This window comes from Bombyx mandarina, chromosome 13, assembly GCF_030267445.1.
Source record: "Bombyx mandarina strain Sakado chromosome 13, ASM3026744v2".
In the NCBI taxonomy this organism is placed as follows: domain Eukaryota; kingdom Metazoa; phylum Arthropoda; class Insecta; order Lepidoptera; family Bombycidae; genus Bombyx; species Bombyx mandarina.
In genome coordinates this window covers 16402006-16420142 of record NC_143220.1, presented here as the reverse complement: position 1 = coordinate 16420142, position 18137 = coordinate 16402006, and the positions used below count along the sequence as shown (strand labels likewise).

Sequence of the window (18137 nt, the reverse complement as noted above, 5' to 3'; positions counted from 1 at the left end):
GTACGAAATTAAACTTTCATTTCATTGTCCTAAAATTTTATTATAGTATCCATACATGGTCATAAAATTACATTCATTATAAATAATCTAAGGTTACACAGACACTCATAAAGAAAATAGACAAAAAACACTGGTACGCAGATAAAACTACAATACAAAATAATGATTCTCGAGTGTGGTTTATCACAGATATTTTAGAGATCTTCAATTCTTAAATGGTAGAAATATAAATAAATGTTTTCGACAGCCTTTATGTGAAATGATGAATAGTGTCGTCGTATACTTTGTGTCCAATTATTAATTTGGGGATGTAAAAAATGTTTGTAGAAATCTACTTTTATTACATAGTCTTTTATAATGTGTCCTTAAAGTTAAGTTCTATATATATATGAAGTATAATTACCTACTACAAACTACATTTTTAAACGCTTTACTAGTTTATTCACTTTTAAACAATTCAATATAATCCCTTCATCTCGAGTTATTGTGAATAATTTTTAGACTAAAATGGGGATATGCAATAAATTAAAGTGAATTGTGAGAATGAATATTTCGTTATAAATAAAATAGACACCTAGTAAATTTGTACCTATTACTTGGATTGTAAACGTAGTACCTAGTATATTACGTTTACAATAAATTGATTTAATAACAATGATTTCATGACAGATTATTTAAGTTCATACCATGCTACTATATCCACACTTTTGATTTTACTTTATAGTATAGTCTTTCAAGGCTGAATATCATAATTTTATGAATTTCAGATTTACCTACTAATCAGGTATTTTGATTGAACACTTTCAGTTATTATACCTACGCATAAAACGTTTTAATGTCTGTAATGTAACATAATGTGTAGGTTAAATAATATTATGTAGAAATATTATTACTATTATAGGAAAAGTTGAATTATATGTCGAATAATCCAGCTTTTATTAGGATAACATATCTTGCATGCGAAAGCAAAGTTCGATATTTATGTGTAGACGACGTAAGCGTATCTGTCATTGTTCGGTCGCGGTAGGTCCGTGTTGAGGGTTCTGCCCCAAGTAATCAGAGGTGACACGGTGCCCACGACGGGAGCGGCGCGAACTGCATTTTTTATGATCGCCTGTAACAATTTCGTACTTATAATTATTTTTTTGTTTCAACCGCCTTAGTTTCATCCTAGTCTCGAGTGAATCAGTTCATGAGGTCCAAATTGGTCCAAGTTTATTCGAAATCATTTATAGCATGTTTAAGTCGGGAGGTTTTTTTTTATTGCTTAGATGGGTGGACAAGCTCACAGCCCACCTGATGTTAAGTGGTTACTGGAGCCCATAGACATCTACAACGTACATGCGCCACCCACTTTGAGATATAAGTTCTAAGGTCTCAGTATAGTTTCATACAACGGCTGCCCCACCCTTCAAACCGGAACGCATAACTGCTTCACGGCAGAAATAAGCAGAGTGGTGGTACCCACCCGTGCGGACTCACAAGATGTCCTACCACCAGTAACGGTTTGTTTACGAGTCGCGATTGGTAGCTTATTAGAAAAATTTTGGCACTGTAAACAATATGGTGTTTTTTTACTGTCATCGAAAAGAAATGAGCTTATGATCCACCTGATGGCAAGCGGTTACCGTCACTCATGGTCATTGACAAGGACACAGTTGTTAAAATGTTGCCTACCTACACTACGGTTAGGTATATTAAATCGTGTGCTTGTCTCCTGTAGCAAGATTATAAAAATGTGCTAATCTTGTATGAATATTATTCCATGCTTGTTTTAATGAATAGTAAAACATGCAATCGTATAAAACCCAAATGGATGCAGTAGTACATTTACGTAAGTACATTTATGTATATAATATTTCTACTTGGTTAGATTACACCTGAACTTAGTTTGTGTTAAATTTCATGCGGTAAGCCGTCAACGTCAGTTTCCACTTACCTTCTTATATTTTGTTTAATTTTAACTCTAACCATTTTACATTCAAATTTTAGTTTATATCGGCTCCGGTACACAACAACAGCTGATGAGCCATGAGCTAGTTAGCTAGCTAGAGGCTATGCACAAAAAAATAATAATCTAACATTGTAATTGTCTAACGTGTAGTTTTAACTATAGCTTGTTATGTTATGTTCACAGCATTTATGTTGTTATTATCAGATTAGAAAAAAAATACATGCAAAAAGCGTTAATTATGAATTAGTTATGTTGTCAACGTAACATGTTCTCTTAATACTTAAGATCTAAAACGAAATTCGGCAATTTTGATGGAAATTATTTCAAAATTATTCATACATTTAAAATATTTCATTATTTTAAATATGTCCATTATTCACACATTTAAAATACGTTATTTTAAATATGTCTTTTGGTAATTGTAATTTTTGTGGACAACAAATAGCTAATATATATGAATTTTTAATTTGAATCTTTACTGCTGAAACTAAACACTACTGATACGCAACAAACAGCACTGACACTCTATAAAACCACCCTCTACCGCGAAGTCATCTCGAATAAATTTCAAATAAAATAATCATTCAACAAATTTCTAATGAAGCCAATGAAGTATAAAGAGATCATGTTAACGATTGACAGACACACCATGTTACCCACGAGGGAGGCTCGCCGTCGGCCCGAGCGCCTCTTGCGCCGGCACCAACAGCGGCGTCCTCTGGCCCGCCCGTACCCGTGACTCGATGCGAGTCCCGTTTCGCCTCGAACGTGCACGTGCTCATCACTGCCTACCACAGCCGGTGTCGTCGTTGTAGTCGTCGTCTTAGCACCCCCCGCTAAGTTCTCCTGTTCCGCCGAACGATCTGCGATTACGTGAGATTCTAAATCTTCTAATGGCGATTCTGAACTGTAAAGAGAGTAAACTCTTAAAGAAATTATAAAAATAATTCAGTACGCTATGTACTGGTTCGATTCACATTTTCTGAATCGATTCCGGTAGATATCTTAGTCCTGAAAGTTTCTATTGGGAAGCACATGTTAATTATATCGGATGAGACATCATTATGTATCAGAATGGACTACCGTGCTTAGGTTCTGGTGTCTAGGGACTTATTAACAGCAGGTGGCAACTGGCACGGCATGTTTAAACATCAGTTTGAGAATTTAATTTGCATCTTTTATCTTATTTTGCTTGACCATTATTTGTTTTACAATGGCGCAAAATATAGTACCTAGCACTTCTCTTGTGATCGGTATGAAGTCCGAATGTCTTCTACAAGGGACAAGCGTTACCTTTGCATGTACCTACTTTTTATTGCACTACATGAATATACGCGTTCTCGTCCCGTCTAGTAGTGGTTATTGCACTCACAACACTATTTGCGTTATCCACCGTGGGATATGAGGTTGAAAACTCAATTGAATTGTGTAGCGGCAACAATGATGCCCTTCAAGCTCAAACGCATGACGGCTGTGCGGCAGAAATAGTCGGGAGTGCGTTACGTGCCCGCGGCGGTAAAAAAACCGCCCTACCCCCGGTAAAATACGCATATTTAGGATTTTTGCAGGTTTTACTTTTGTAACATGATGTTATTCTTTCATCGTGGAAGTCCAAGTCGTCTTATCATGTAGGCTACGACGTCTATCATAACATATATGCATTAGCGTCTACGTGCTTTTTACTACTTTTCCTTCTTATCAGCTGCTATATGTGTTTTTAGTGCAACAAAAAAACAAGAGTAGAGATTGAGTTTACTCATTTAAGATGTCTGGATTATATAGTTGTAGAGACTTAGTTACTAAAAATATATCACTTAGTCAAGTCAAAGGAATTTGTTTAGTGGCTAAAAGGTACATCCATAAAAAATTGTCAAAGATGTAGTTTTTTTTTTTTTTTTTTTTATTGCTTAGATGGGTGGACGAGCTCACAGCCCACCTGATGTTAAGTGGTTACTGGAGCCCATAGACATCCACAACGTAAATGCGCCACCCACCTTAAAATAGTAGTGCAATACTTACTATGCAATAATAGAACAATATTCGCTTAATTGTTCCCAAGTGCAGCCCATTAAGCAGCACTCGTCGGCGATGCCAAGTTGCCGTTTTCGTCGAAGCAACCCACCGGGTTGTTCAACTATTTAACAAAAATAAAGTATCTTGTAAAAACTACAGTGACCACGAAAACTGCAAAGTGTTGGAAACGTCGGACATAGTATAGTATAAATAAATATTACGAGATTAAACGGTAAAAGTAGTTTTAATTATGTTTACGACTCGTGAGAACCGAAGAAAATATTATATAATTTGTTTCAATGCACCAACACTTACACCGGCCGACAAATGAAAATTTTTTGAAAGTTGTTTGTATTTGAGCCACAAATATCACCAATTTATACTATTTTAAACACAAAAACACCTACATATTTGCCCTATCACATCAGATTTTTTTAAAAGAAGGAGAAAGCATTTTTTTCAAAATTTCAAGAAAAAATCAATAATCATATTACAAAAACATATATTGGAACATTTACAAAGAAAACATTGAGTCTAAACCATGCTACAGTACTATTTAGAGTGACATATTTTACGTTTCGCGACAAAATTACGTCTGGGTGTAGTTTTTTTGTGAGTATCTTCAGTAATATCACGTGTCAGTGACCAGCAGTAATCAGCCATCATATTCACATTCCATTGACCTTGGTACCTTGTCTCCATAGTTTTTATGTCCTGATGAAACCTTTTTCCCTGCTCTTCACTGTAATCACCAAGATTATCAGGAAAAAAGTCCACATGTGAATCTAGAAAGTGGAGTTTTATGCGCATATTACACCCCAATTTTTGTTACTTATCCATTAAGCTTGCAACCTTATTTTTATAGTCGGGATGTTTATTATTTCCTAGAAAATTGTTGACAACATCTTTGAACGCCAGCCAAGCATCTGATTCAGTGTTATTCATTCATTCATTGGCATCAAATTTTTCATCAGCCATCAAAGATCTGATTTGCGGTCCATCGAACACTCCGTCTTAAATTTTTGCATCAGATAATCTTGGAAATTTTTCACACAGGTAATCAAAACTAGCATTGTTTTCATCCAATACTTTAACGAACTGTAATACCGAGTCTGATATGAAGCGGAGGTAGTAAAATTTTTTCAGGACTAATAAAAAAATTTCATATAACGTTTTTTGTTCCTACTTTGAGATTTTTACGAGGATTCCATTGTTTTTGTACGTAGTGCTAGTCTCGTGCTCTACTGTCCCACTCACACAAGAAGCATGGAAATTTTGTAAATACTTCGATCAATAAGTAGTATTATTGATCGAAGTGTAAATAAGTAAAAAAAATATATAAAAAAATTATATAAGTTAAACGTAAGAACTTTTTATATAAACAATAATTTCAGTAAAAAGTTTATAAACAAAGTAACTGTAGAGGTGTATTTGCATGTAACCTGTTTCGAATGGGTGTGTCGTTGTTGCAACTAATATATTTCCTCACGAGAGGTCGCACGATTCGAGAAAAGAGTGCCAAAATCTAAAATATAATTTATTTTAATCAAAAATTTTAAAATAGCCAATGTCTTAACTTTTTTAAAAACCTGATGTGATACGATAAAATGAGGTATAATTTCGTGATCAGCACTACCAAATTAGTGGAAAAAAATAATCAGAACTTGAACAAGGAAAATTTTGTCGGCCGGTGTTATTTTTGCTTCGTTACAAAGTAATAAATAAAATAAAACCTTTTATTTAAATTATCTATCTATCCATATGTATAAAAATGAATTGCTGTTTGTTAGTCTCGTTAAAACTGGAGAACGTCTGCTCGGAATTAAATAAAAATAATAATTTGGTTTTCCCTTTGATGTGTCCCCCGTCAGAAGGATTCCTTTTGTTTGTTTTAAGTTTTATTTTATACAAAAGTTTAGGTCTTTTATTTATAGATTGAGGCACTACGAAGTTTGCCGGGTCAGCTAGTACTAAATAAATGTCGTCTTCAAGATTTTGATATTGGCTATTCGTTATCTACCTATAGTAAACGACATATTTGATTGATTTCATAATTCGTAAAATATTCGTTTTGATTGGTAAGTATGCCGGTGGTAATATTGACTACGTGCTGTCTCTTCTGATTATCCCTGATAAAGGACAGCACCTGTATACGATTCTGATCGTATACAATACTCTGGTATTAAGTGGAACGGCTACCACGAACTAGAAGTAGAAATATAGGCAGACAACAAATGAGTCATTCGTATTCGTATAGCCCAAGACAGTTAGAAGTCGGAATACATAGAAAAAGCCCTACAGAAGGCGAGCATCTAAATAATTTCATACTTTTCACATTGGCTAATCTACTTAATTACGCAGTTTTATGCCAACGTCCGTAATAATTCCGTCCGATAAAATTGAGATAAGGGCCAGAATTTGGCCTGACAAGTCATCATACAATGTTAAATTTAGAAATACTATCGTGTGGGAACAATTTATACACATCAGCTATCTTTACATATAAAACGTACTGTTATTATTTGGGTTTTGGATTATAATTTAAACGTGATTGAAGTTGTTTACAATAATTATTTTGTAATCAGATATAAATGACCTTTTTATTATTATTCAATGCTATATCTTATAAATGAGAATAGTCATATGTACACGTTACTTTGGACTTTGGACGTCTTTGACAGATTATTACACAAATTCATGAAGGAAGTATTACGTGGCAACGTCTGATTTGCTAAAAATTGTGTAGGATTTCATGAAATAATTAAATACCTGTAGGAACATCCCAAGAAGGGCCATTGTATGCGTGACAGACTCTGCTCATGATCTCACTCAGGTGGCGACCACAGAACTTGACAGATGCTTTTGTCGCCGCTTCGGCTTCGTTTTTCCATAAAACAGCTACCATGAATACTGTAAGCTGGATGGCGTTGCTCACCAACATTTTGTCACCCTGAAACACCGAGTAATTAACAGATTTATCTAATTAATCTGCAATAGTAAACAATGCGTATTCAGTCAATAATAACTTTGTGCAACTAAAAGTTACTAGTAGTAATAAGAGTAATAAAATATCTAAGCGCAAAAGTTAGGTTTGATATTTGATACTTGAATGTGAGTAACACGAGACGGCTTTAGGCTTTTATATTGAAGGGTGAAGCTGTAACCTGATACCGACCCCACCCGACTGATATAAGATATGAATCCCTCAAAGGACGTTTCATTTCCTAAATGCAATTGTAATATTGAAAGTGAAATGCATATTTATAGACTTGAATGTGAAATGGTAATATTGATTAAGTATCCTACGTAATCATATCCGCTTACTATCCAATCTTATCGTATCTCATATGGATAGGTAACTACAGAGGTACTCGTGTCTCGTGGCAGTAAAGTTCAAATGTCATCTTATTAACTCTGAACTTCTTTACATAATTAATTGAATTCACGATGTTTTCCAATGATGGACTTGGAATGTTTATATTATCCGCACATTCTGTTTTTGCTTCATTAAGTACGATCAAAATGAATTATATTATTTCCAGTATACTTGAAAAACATTATTATCATACGTATAAATATTATGAATATTTTATTATATTTACTTATATCTAAGAAGAGTTCTGGTTCACTGTTAAAGTATTAATGTTTTATTTCTTTTAAATAAATTCTTCAATACCTCAAGTAGGGCGAGGCAGTATTCATGTTTTGAAGTGCATTAGTGTCTACATAATACCCCGTAAGCTCTGCACTTATTTGGGTATCAATAAGAAAATGTCGATGAAAAACAAATAATAAAACGAATTAATTGCATTTAATATTTTCCCACTTATCGTTGAAAGTAATCGAAGGCGAATTGTAAAATTAACTAAACCAAAAAGGCAGGGATATTGATAACATTAAAACCAATCATTCTTGTTTGATTGTCGATTTTTTTTTATTGTTTACATGGGTGGACGATCTCACAGCCCTCCTGGTGTTAAGTGGTTACTGGAGCCCATAGACATCCACAACGTAAATGCGCCACCCATCTTGAGATTTAAGTTCTAAGGTCTCAAGTATAGTTTACAACGGCTACCCCACCCTTCGAACCGAAACGCATTACTGCTTCACGGCAGAAATAGTCGATTCACGAATATGACACGAAAATATATTTATAACACATTTATATGTTATTTTTTAAAAGATTTAAAATATATAAAAGCGGAGGTTATCAGTTTCGACAAGTTTTTATTTTGCGGTACCTACTATCATGTCATTCTCACTGTTTTTAAAATACAATTTCTATAAATAAATTATCTTAGTTTTTTTTTAATATTTTTTAGAACGTAACGGTGCGTTCTCCTTACTGTAAAATTATTTTCATTGACCATTGACTCAAAAGATCAATACTGGGTAAGAGAATCTATAAATACATCTAAACTAATGACATCCTGTGTTGGGTCAGTGAATAATAACCACGGATATTCGAACCTATACCAGTAATAGCATTGGGTTCAAATGAAAGATGATTTCACTAGCCACGTTCACCTTCCACGTTAATAAAAATGCAAATCAGCTTCTTCCTTTATTACGTTACGTCCAAGAATAGTATGTCTAGGGTGGGTGCAGCATTACTTTGATAAAACAATGGTATATACATATATATATATATATATGGTTTAATGTTGCGTCTTACGCACACTGACATTATACCGTTACCTTGAGTATTGAAAAAATGTGGGTTTGTTGCGTAGCCGAATTCGTTTGAAATAGTTAAGGATTTTAATTTCGAATTTTATTCGATAGATCTGATGATGTTTCCATTGATACTAACTATATACATAGTTAAAAATCTTTTTCAAAATTGTTTCTCTTTATTGCTTGATAATGTTAATCCAAAATATACAAAATTTTACATTTAAAAACATTTTAGTGTACGATTTTTTTAAAGCTTCATTAATGAAAAACTTACGCGAAAGAAAAATAACCTAAATAAAAGTAGATAAGATTATATTGTTATAAATATAAAGTTTTTTTTACAATAACATAAACAATTGTAATATAATTAATTACGAGGCAACAGTAATAATATACTGATGGTAATTAATGTAAACTTGAATAATTAAGTGAAATTCATTGAATTAATTAGGTAAAGTAATTGAGTGAATGAAATAATTAGTTTAAGTCTATTTGGTTTCTATCAAGTAAAAATTATAGGATTTACAATTAGTATTATTATTATTGAAATCAGACTGTATAATTGTAAAAGTAAGCTTACACAAGCGTGTGTCCGTGATTTCATGCGTACGCAAATACAGCTCATCTTACATCGCTTGCTCTAGGCTTTGAAGAAATGTGATGAAGTGGCAAGTTCTATATTTATTTTGGATTGGATTTTTATATTTGATTGGATTATTTGGATTTTGGAGTCCACAAACGGTGGCTGACTGTTCACCTTAGGGTAAACGGTTACCGGAGTAAAAAAAAATCATAAATTGAAATTGATTGCTGCCCTACCATGCTGGCGTCTTTTGTACCTACATGTTTGTCTAATAATTGAATTGATCTGGATATCTTTTTCTACGATGAATTTATACAGATAATCTTGGGTTAAATTTTGAGATTTAAAGCTGGAAAAGATACGAAGAAGCATGTAGAGTTCTTTTGTTGATATCAATTGACGGTTCATAGACATGGATTTCCTATTTTTTCACGGCCCATTCTTAGTGTCCATGTTCGAAGCGTGACTCTTCCTATAAACGTCGTGTATCTGTATAATATATTAAAACTGTTATATATATTATTAAAACCGATGTAAAATGATTTATGAACAAAGATTATCTAGCCGAAGTATTATACAGGCTCAGAAGACTTTTATATCAATGAGGACGAGTATGTCTGGACTGTTATTGCAACCGGTCTTGCATTTAGGGCTGCTCCAAGTTTGTATTAGATTAAATGCGTAAAACTAGAGTAGAAATTAGAATGTAATTTAGTAAATTTACGTAAGTACTGGTGGTACGGCGTGCTCTGCGACCATATTGGCAAGAAGCATTCTATTTATTTCTACTGAGAAAGACAGGTATAGAAATATAAAAAAAGTCTTCTGATTACATACTTTATTGCCCTTAAATCTCGAAAAATGATTGATAAAAAAATTAGTTAGAACACGTATCCAATACGGTCTTAATATATTTTCACTAACATTTTTTTTACTACAAATTTTACAATAACGTTTTATGTTCAAATGTTACATACTATTATATGAGAATTATTGAGTATATTTACGTTTAACTTATTTTAAAAGTTTTATTCGAGTTCAATATATTTAATTTGATAAAGTCGGCCAGGTTCTTTCTGGTAAAAAAAAAATCTAATATCACGATCATGTAATGTTTTATATTCTTTATTAAATGTTACTGTTGGACTCTGGTATCCCTGGTCACACAGAGAGCGCGTGTTTCCGTCTCGTAGGTACCTAATAATGCTGTTGTCTTGTTGTCAGGCAGCTGACTCGTATGAATATGACGCGACACAACATCTAAGTAGCGTCTCGGTTCACGCGTACTGAACTATCAATTTCTGAATAAAACTATGCCAAACATTGAATTGCGTCTTTTACGAAAAAAAAAAACGTTAATCAATAGTAAGTTTTAGATGTGAGGCAACTTGTATTTTTTAATTACTCGTCGTATTCAGTAGCTATGTAGCAGCAATGCCTATATGCATATGCCTAATATAGATTAAGGCGATTTTTTTAAATCGTATTTCGTCTGCAAAATTATAATATGTTGTAGTACTCTGGAAACAGTGTGAATTTGTTAAGTTTAATATAATCTTTTGAAATAGAGTGTGAATGAATGCAGCAGTTCCAGACAATACGGATAATTTGCAAGTGACAATCGATGATTGAAAGGAAAGGGCGGGGTAATTGTACTCCGGGCTACTATGAATATGTTAGTGAGGTAATGGTAGGTACTTCCATGTTCGGCCGCTACCTGCACCTTGTTGCATTGGCTGCATTGGCATTGATGACACGGCGGAGCACACGCTTGCGTACTGCTACTGAGGCAGCGCTGTGTCCTCGTCGCGAGGATAGGGCCGGACCTGTCGCGGCTGTCGAGTACTAGCAGGCTATGCTAAACTTCTGAGATTCCAACATATAACAGAAGGTGGTGGCAGAATCGAAGAGGGAGAGCTCTTCTTCTCTCTTGGCGTCATGCCGTTGCCGCCTAGTCGGGGGTCGGACATTCGTCCAGCTAAGGCCTCTATGAGCAGGTAGCCTCATCGCGGTGATGGTCAGGGTAGTCAGGGCGACCTAAGGGGGTCGAGGCTGAGGTCGAGGCACGCTACCGTCACAAGCGCGCTGGCACCAGGAGGATGGGACGACGCGACGGCGGTTACGGTCCGTATTATCGTCGAACGTACTATGGAAGAGCAAACCGGGCGGCGGCGTATAGCGCTCCGACCCGGCAGGCTGGTTCTGACTCAATGGGGTATCTTGGAACAACACCGGCACTGCTCGTCCGGCCTGATGGGCCAGCGTATCGCTGAGACCGGCGTCGTCGACAGTCGACCCCGACTCGACTTCGACAACCCATCAGTCAGGCGCCTTCGGTTTGGCACCGCAAGTCTGGTTGTAGTGTTAACCACAAGAACCCCCTTACTCTGTCCAGGTTCTGATCTCGGGCGGAGTTCGGACGTTCGGTGAGAGAGTCCAAGGGGAATCGTTTAGGGGGTGGTGTAAAAACATCCTTGAGTTCGCGGCCCCTATGTGCGGAAACCTCATGTATGAGGTTTAGTCGTCTGCTCGAATAAAAAGGTGCTTGTATGTTGCTTATTTATTCTGCGAAGCAGTTGAGTTGTCCAAAGCTGTGGCCACAGCCACCCTAAAATTGACATCGACTGCACGTCTCATAACTTACGGCGGCATTAACGTTTTGAAATAGGCTTCAGTAAACATCATATATGTAGTACTATAGTACTATGTGTGTCGAGTTTTAGTCATCCAGAACATTTGGCATTGTTAGTATCCATGAGCGATGATTATCTATAACTACCAAAATATTTAAAAAAAATTCAACAATTAATAAAAATAGGTGTTTTCTTGTTTATTTCCATATTTTTTTGTCTAATAATTACATAAACTTAAGCAGGCACTACTTACAATCGTCGCCAAAATTATTATTGATTTGATAATTATTTCATTGTTAGGGACATATTGGTTACAAAGTAAATCGTGTTTGTCGAATGCAAAAGAATTAACCGCACCAGGGGTCACTCTCACGAATGTCAGCTTCCGAGTTCGCAGTATGACCGCTTTCGACCCCAATTTAAACATTGACCTGTCTCTCAAGTTCAAACACCTAGACGATAGCTGCAAAACACGTATGATGCATTTTGTTAGGCCATTACTCTACGCTATTCAAAGAATAAGTTGGTAATGACCTTAATAAATTACGCAGGTAAAATTTTATTTACATTGGAATTTAAAATAGGTGGATTTAATTTTGTATTTTAAAACAACTCGTTACGATTGAAGAACTATAATTAAGAATTGAGAAGGGTCGATATTGAGTGGTCGTGGAATTTTGTTTGGAACATTTGTTGTTGTTGTTTTGCATTCAACATAAAGGTCAAAAATATTGCGAAGGTTGACTTTAAAATATTTATAGTTTCGAGAGTATTGAGTTTTGTAACCTTTAACGTGGTTTTATAATTTAAAAATCGAGAATTTGTGAGTTTTTTTTGTTGTTCGTTTTCGATGTGTTCGCGCGTAATTTTTTTAATAGAGGTGAAAATTTGATACAGTTATTAATAACAATTATGGAAAAGAGCTAATATAACAATAGAGTAATTTCAACGTTTAGTTTTAAATATTAAATTTAGTGACGTTCACAGAAAATCGTAGCGCGTTTACATATATCTACGATCATTAAAATGGCACATAATTAACTAAGCCGGGTCAAACAGTTCTCATATAGATTCTGTCTCAGTTGGCGGTGAATAGATTTTGCTTGATTATTTTAATAGTCGCTTATTTTTATCTAATATTTTCGTTAACATTCTATGCAAGTTTTTATATATATGCAATTGACTTGGAGCCTAATGTATAATAGCATAATTAGCATCAACATGGTTGACTCTGACACGATATTAATCTGATGACGATACTACAATTTCTTACATGAAAGAGAGGCTCAGAGTGAGTATACTATTTTGCATACCAAAACATAATTAACATTGAAAAACAGTCAAGATGCAGATATAATTATACAATAGGCAGTAGTTAGGTAAAGAACCCTAAAAGGACTAAGAGTTAAGTATTGTTTCAATGAATCCTATTCCCCGCTATGATGACCTAGATCACTAGCATCATCATAATTCATGTTCTAGAATGTGGCTACCAAAGACGCTTTTTTGAATGTAATTACACTGTATCTCAATTTATTACTTGTTGACAATTGAGCGATGCATGATTCTTGTTAATAAGGGCATGATAGTGTTTTTGTTGATTGATGTCATTGTTTTTCCCATTAAGTGGCTAGATGATCTTTCAAGCAACCTGGTAATAAATTTTTATTGTATCGCATTAAATTACTCCATATACCGACACACACATTACACTGTATAATTTTCGCGACGCCCTCGATCTAGCAACAGGCAATAAAAATGGTTACCCTATACTTTATTCTAATCCGCATAGTTCCTGGGCTGCATAAATGAACGGGACTGTACTGAGTCGTAAAACAGCTGACTGAGCAAAGTACTTGGTTGAAATAAACAACAAGTAGGTACGTGCTAATTAAAACAACAATATTTTATAGAAATTAAATGTAATAATGTAAATACACTTAAATGTTGTTTGATTGGTGATCTTATTTATCTATTATTATTTGTTATTTTTTTAACGATTAAAATTTTCCTGTTAAAGTCCTATCACATATACCTCTTTTGGAAACTTCCACTGGATTCAAAACATAAATCAATACTATAGGTCAAAGCGTAAATATTTATCAAATAAAATATGTCATTTAATAGTTCTATTAGAGTAGTAATTTGTAAGCATGTTATATAACATAATATAATATCAATTTATGAACTTGGGAAATGTATATACAACAAATATATGTATTTCATCGACATAGGTTCGTTGATATTTTTTTATTGTATTATTTCCCCGTGAACGGGCCTTGCGTTGTTCAAACATTGCACATAATCATTAAAAACCGATGAGAATAAAGAATGCAAAAAAATAATTTTCATAATAATAGGACTGCGGTTGGGCTTCGCCCGCTTCTTTAGGTGAGAATCCAAATTGATGTTGTAAAATCCATGGGCCCGTTATCCATTTGGCACCATATGAATCGTCAAACCATCAAAACTAATTTTTTATATATAGGTACTTAATATTCTACTGTAATATATTTAGACGTCAAATATAATATTTACTTATACATATTGAATATCTACATCAATAATGAAAGATTACTTTTAAACAAGGAAATTATTTACCTTCGAATTTGACGGATGATCTAGTCCAAAAACACCAACCAGCCTCCGTTCAGACGTGAAACGGTGCGGAGAACTGCCGACGACCAGAACGCGAGTTACGTTGCACAGCACACGAAGCGCGTTGTTTTACTCCGACAGCTGTTGCGCTTTCGTGTCACTGCGTGCGATGCGTGCCTTTAATATAAGCTTAACTGAAGATGGGCGGCGCACGCGCAGCCACCGCTCCTACACGCCCCGCGCCGCGCTCCGCCCCCCTCAGATCAACAAAGTCAACACAGTAGTACACGACACTCCTGAGATGGGATTACAAGCTGACAGTAAACGGATCACTCTCTGCAAATCGACATTGTTTCCAAAACATGAGCAATTGTGTGAAAGGCTCAATATTACTCCTTGTTCTTTTGTAGTTACTACCATTTCTGCCGCGAGACAGGCATGCGTTCCAGCTTGAAGGATGGCACTGTCGCTATGCATATAAGGACAAATTGTCATGTGACAGGAAAATTTCTCACAGCCGTTTGATTGAGATGCGTGATCTGTCTAGTACAATACTTTTTATCTAGTACAATACAATATCGCTTTAGTAAGCACAAAAGGTATGTGATTATGTTTGTCGATATATTTGTAAATAATGAACAAAAAAAAACCTAATGTAATTTTTCTAACCCGCTTCGTGACACCTGACAAGACCCTTGTCTAACTTTAATAAGTAAGAACTCGGCACTAAATCAACACAGGGTACAATCTAAAATTGCTTTTCTCACAATAACCCGTGTTGGATCGTAAGAGAATGGAATAAGTTATCTGAAGAATTCGTTTTAGCACCTAATGTTAACATTTAGAAATAGACTAGACAACTATTTAGGTATAGGACGAAAACACAATAATCACATGGCGGTGGACAATTAGATACAGGATATCAGTTCCTACAACTACAGGCCTGATCATAAATAATGATTAAATAAAATGGCAAGCAATTATGCAACGATAGCTTTGTACAATTGACATCTGAAAATAACAACCGTCCTTTCTCCTAGTATGTTTTTTTTTTTTTTTTATGATTGAAAGATTACTGGTGGCCCGGAGGCCTTTCCAGTTTCACCAGGACACGTGGGCGAGCAAAGGCTCAGCCAGGAGGGGTGGGATTTGCTAACAGCTACCCGAGCGCCTCCGAAGGAGACCTAACAGCTCAAGAGTAGCTGCTTCGCGAATGAATCTACTACCGGATCGGAATCGCGACCCGCTGAGAAGATCCGGCGAGAAACTCAGCGAGCTGATTCATGGGTTAGGTTGCACGGCGAACTCTTTGTCGAGTTCGACGAGTACGGTTACCGAGGTCCCTAAGCCTGCTCCTAGTGTTAGAGCTGAAGGCGTCTAATGCAAAGGTTATTGGATCTGATGGATCCGTAAGGACGTGTCTAGGGCGTCGACGGTGACTGGCTCCTGCGTGATCAGGATTCGGGGAGTAGTCAGCGGCGGCAACGATAAGGCGATTATCATGACGCATAGCCTTATCGAAGTACCGTTCCGACGCTGACTTCATGTATTTCTGGATAGATTCGAGGCCCAGGTCGTCGTGTAGGTAGGTAGGGCCGCGTGAGCGAACACCACACTCGCGTAAGTCATGACGGGGCCTAGTATGGTGATTGGTGCTACCGAGTATGTGGCGTTACCTAGCGTGTTGCGTTACCTGGTGTTACATAGTGTATAGTAGGAGTTAGTGCCGCTTAGAATAATGGTCCTTAATCTGTGAAAGTGTTCAATTGGGAATTATTTATTTATTATGGCATACACTGGGGGAAAAGATAGCTATAGACACTACAATGTAAATGCCGCCAGCTATCTTAAGTTCTATTTCTCAGTATCAAGTGTATTGGTTATCTCCCCTTTAAGCTGGATCTCATTCATCCTTCGCTGTAAAAATTGGTGGTGGTGCGCACATTCGGATTTACTATATGTACCCCACTATAAGTAATTACACAAATTTATTAATTTAATTCCAATATCCTATTTCTTAATAGAAAATTCGTAAAAAAAACGTATACGTAACCTTTACAAGAGGTATGTAATATTTTTTAATTTTTATTTATTGCCTAGATGTGTGGACGAGCTCACAGCCCACCTGGTGTTAAGTGGTTACTGGAACCCATAGACATCTACAACGTAAATGCGCCACACACCTTGAGATATAAGTTCTAAGGTCTCAGTGTGAGCTTACCTACCAATCCATGAATTGCCGAACGAACACCTCCTATAAGGTTCGGCCCCCTGCCCGAAAAAAAAGGCTACCAGCGTTTAGGTAGGGGAAAAAATGTCTTTCACTGCCCTCGTCGCGGTCATAGGGGGGGTCATGTCTACGATGCTCGGCAGCGACGCGTCCTGGAAAGCGATGCTCGACTTCTGCTAGTCCACAATATTGCGATGCGTCGAGAGATGAGAAGAGTGCGATCCGTCGATATCGAGCAGAAGGCCAGAGAGCACACTACGAACGTATGTCCCGACCCCTGTAGAAAGCTGCTTCCCCTGGTGAAGGTTACTGTATGACCTGGGGGGCTCGAGGCGCTACCAGCACTCTACCACGCCGCCAAGAAGTAACATCGTAAGAGCGACCGGTTGGCGGTGTATCGCATCCCGACCTGGCAGGCTGGTTCTGGACCAACGCGGTATTCCGGGACACCAGCGGCACCGTCTGGGCGGCCTGACGCGCTATCTTACCGAGACGGTCTAGAGCTTTCGTACTTCGCCTCGAAGACTCCGTCGACCGGGCGTCCTTGGAGTGAGCTGCGCTGTCTGGTTGTAGTGTTGACCGCGGTAAGCCCCTTACCTGGGTTGTGATCTCGGGGGGGATCCGACACTTAGGCGAAAGTGCAGGGGAGTCGTTTAGTTGGTAGGGTCGTAAATTCTATCCCTTGGGACCGTGATCCGCTCCCAGCATCTGCAGACCAGTCCCACATACCCCGCGCGTCCCCTTGGCCGAGAAACTCGTAGGAGGCCCAAAAGGGGGAAAAATTGCCTAAAGCATTATTTAGCAGCTTATCAAAAGTTCATCAATTACGTTTCCTATGATATGTTTAAAATAATGATTTTTTAAAATTTTTATTGAACACTTACATTTTGACAAAGTGGTACGATACGTATAAAGATAGATATAAATCTTGAGGTGTCAGTGATTATGATCAAATTTCGACTACTTAGTGATCTCAAGTTAGTCAATACGTATATGTTAATAAATTTACTAGTCGTTCACTTTTGTTTATTTATATTCAATCGGTAGCTAGGTAGCTTATGGACTACCGACTGAGGGTTCATTGACTGGCGGCACTCATTGCAGGATATCAACTACAGTCTGCGATACATGGCACTGATATCTACTAGACTATAATTATACAGGATTCTTTATTATAATTAGCATAATGAATACTCCAGCATCGTCAGTGGTATTTACTAATATAAACACGTTGACAATAATTGATGGATACGTAGTTCTCGTTTTGATTATCAGAATTAATGGCAGTGAAATGATATTTATTTAATGTGAATGTCTGATGCGGATTCAATTAGTTGATGTTATTATTATATGTTTTAATTATTTCTCGGTCTTATTAAAAGTAGGTTTATTGTGTTTGGTATTAAATTATCTGTATTATTATATTGGTATTAATGTCGAATTATATTA

General features: G+C 36.4%; 1 protein-coding gene across 3 annotated transcripts; it reads right to left on the bottom strand.

Annotated features, from left to right (window-relative positions):
- Positions 1 to 19: 19 nt before the first annotated feature.
- LOC114245305 (uncharacterized) lies at positions 20 to 14672 on the bottom strand. 3 transcript variants are annotated; one of them, XM_028177436.2, is made up of 5 exons: positions 14462 to 14672; positions 6737 to 6917; positions 3974 to 4088; positions 2603 to 2861; positions 20 to 1114 (listed from the first exon to the last, which is right to left on the bottom strand). In XM_028177436.2, exons 2-5 carry the CDS (start codon positions 6906 to 6908, stop codon positions 980 to 982), a joined length of 681 nt encoding a protein of 226 aa, XP_028033237.2. In that variant the 5' UTR covers positions 6909 to 6917; positions 14462 to 14672; the 3' UTR covers positions 20 to 979. The 3 variants fall into 3 exon arrangements, with proteins under 3 accessions (XP_028033237.2, XP_028033238.2, XP_028033239.2); XM_028177437.2 differs by having other exon boundaries at positions 2615 to 2861; positions 14462 to 14670; XM_028177438.2 differs by having other exon boundaries at positions 2747 to 2861; positions 14462 to 14668.
- Positions 14673 to 18137: the final 3465 nt, after the last annotated feature.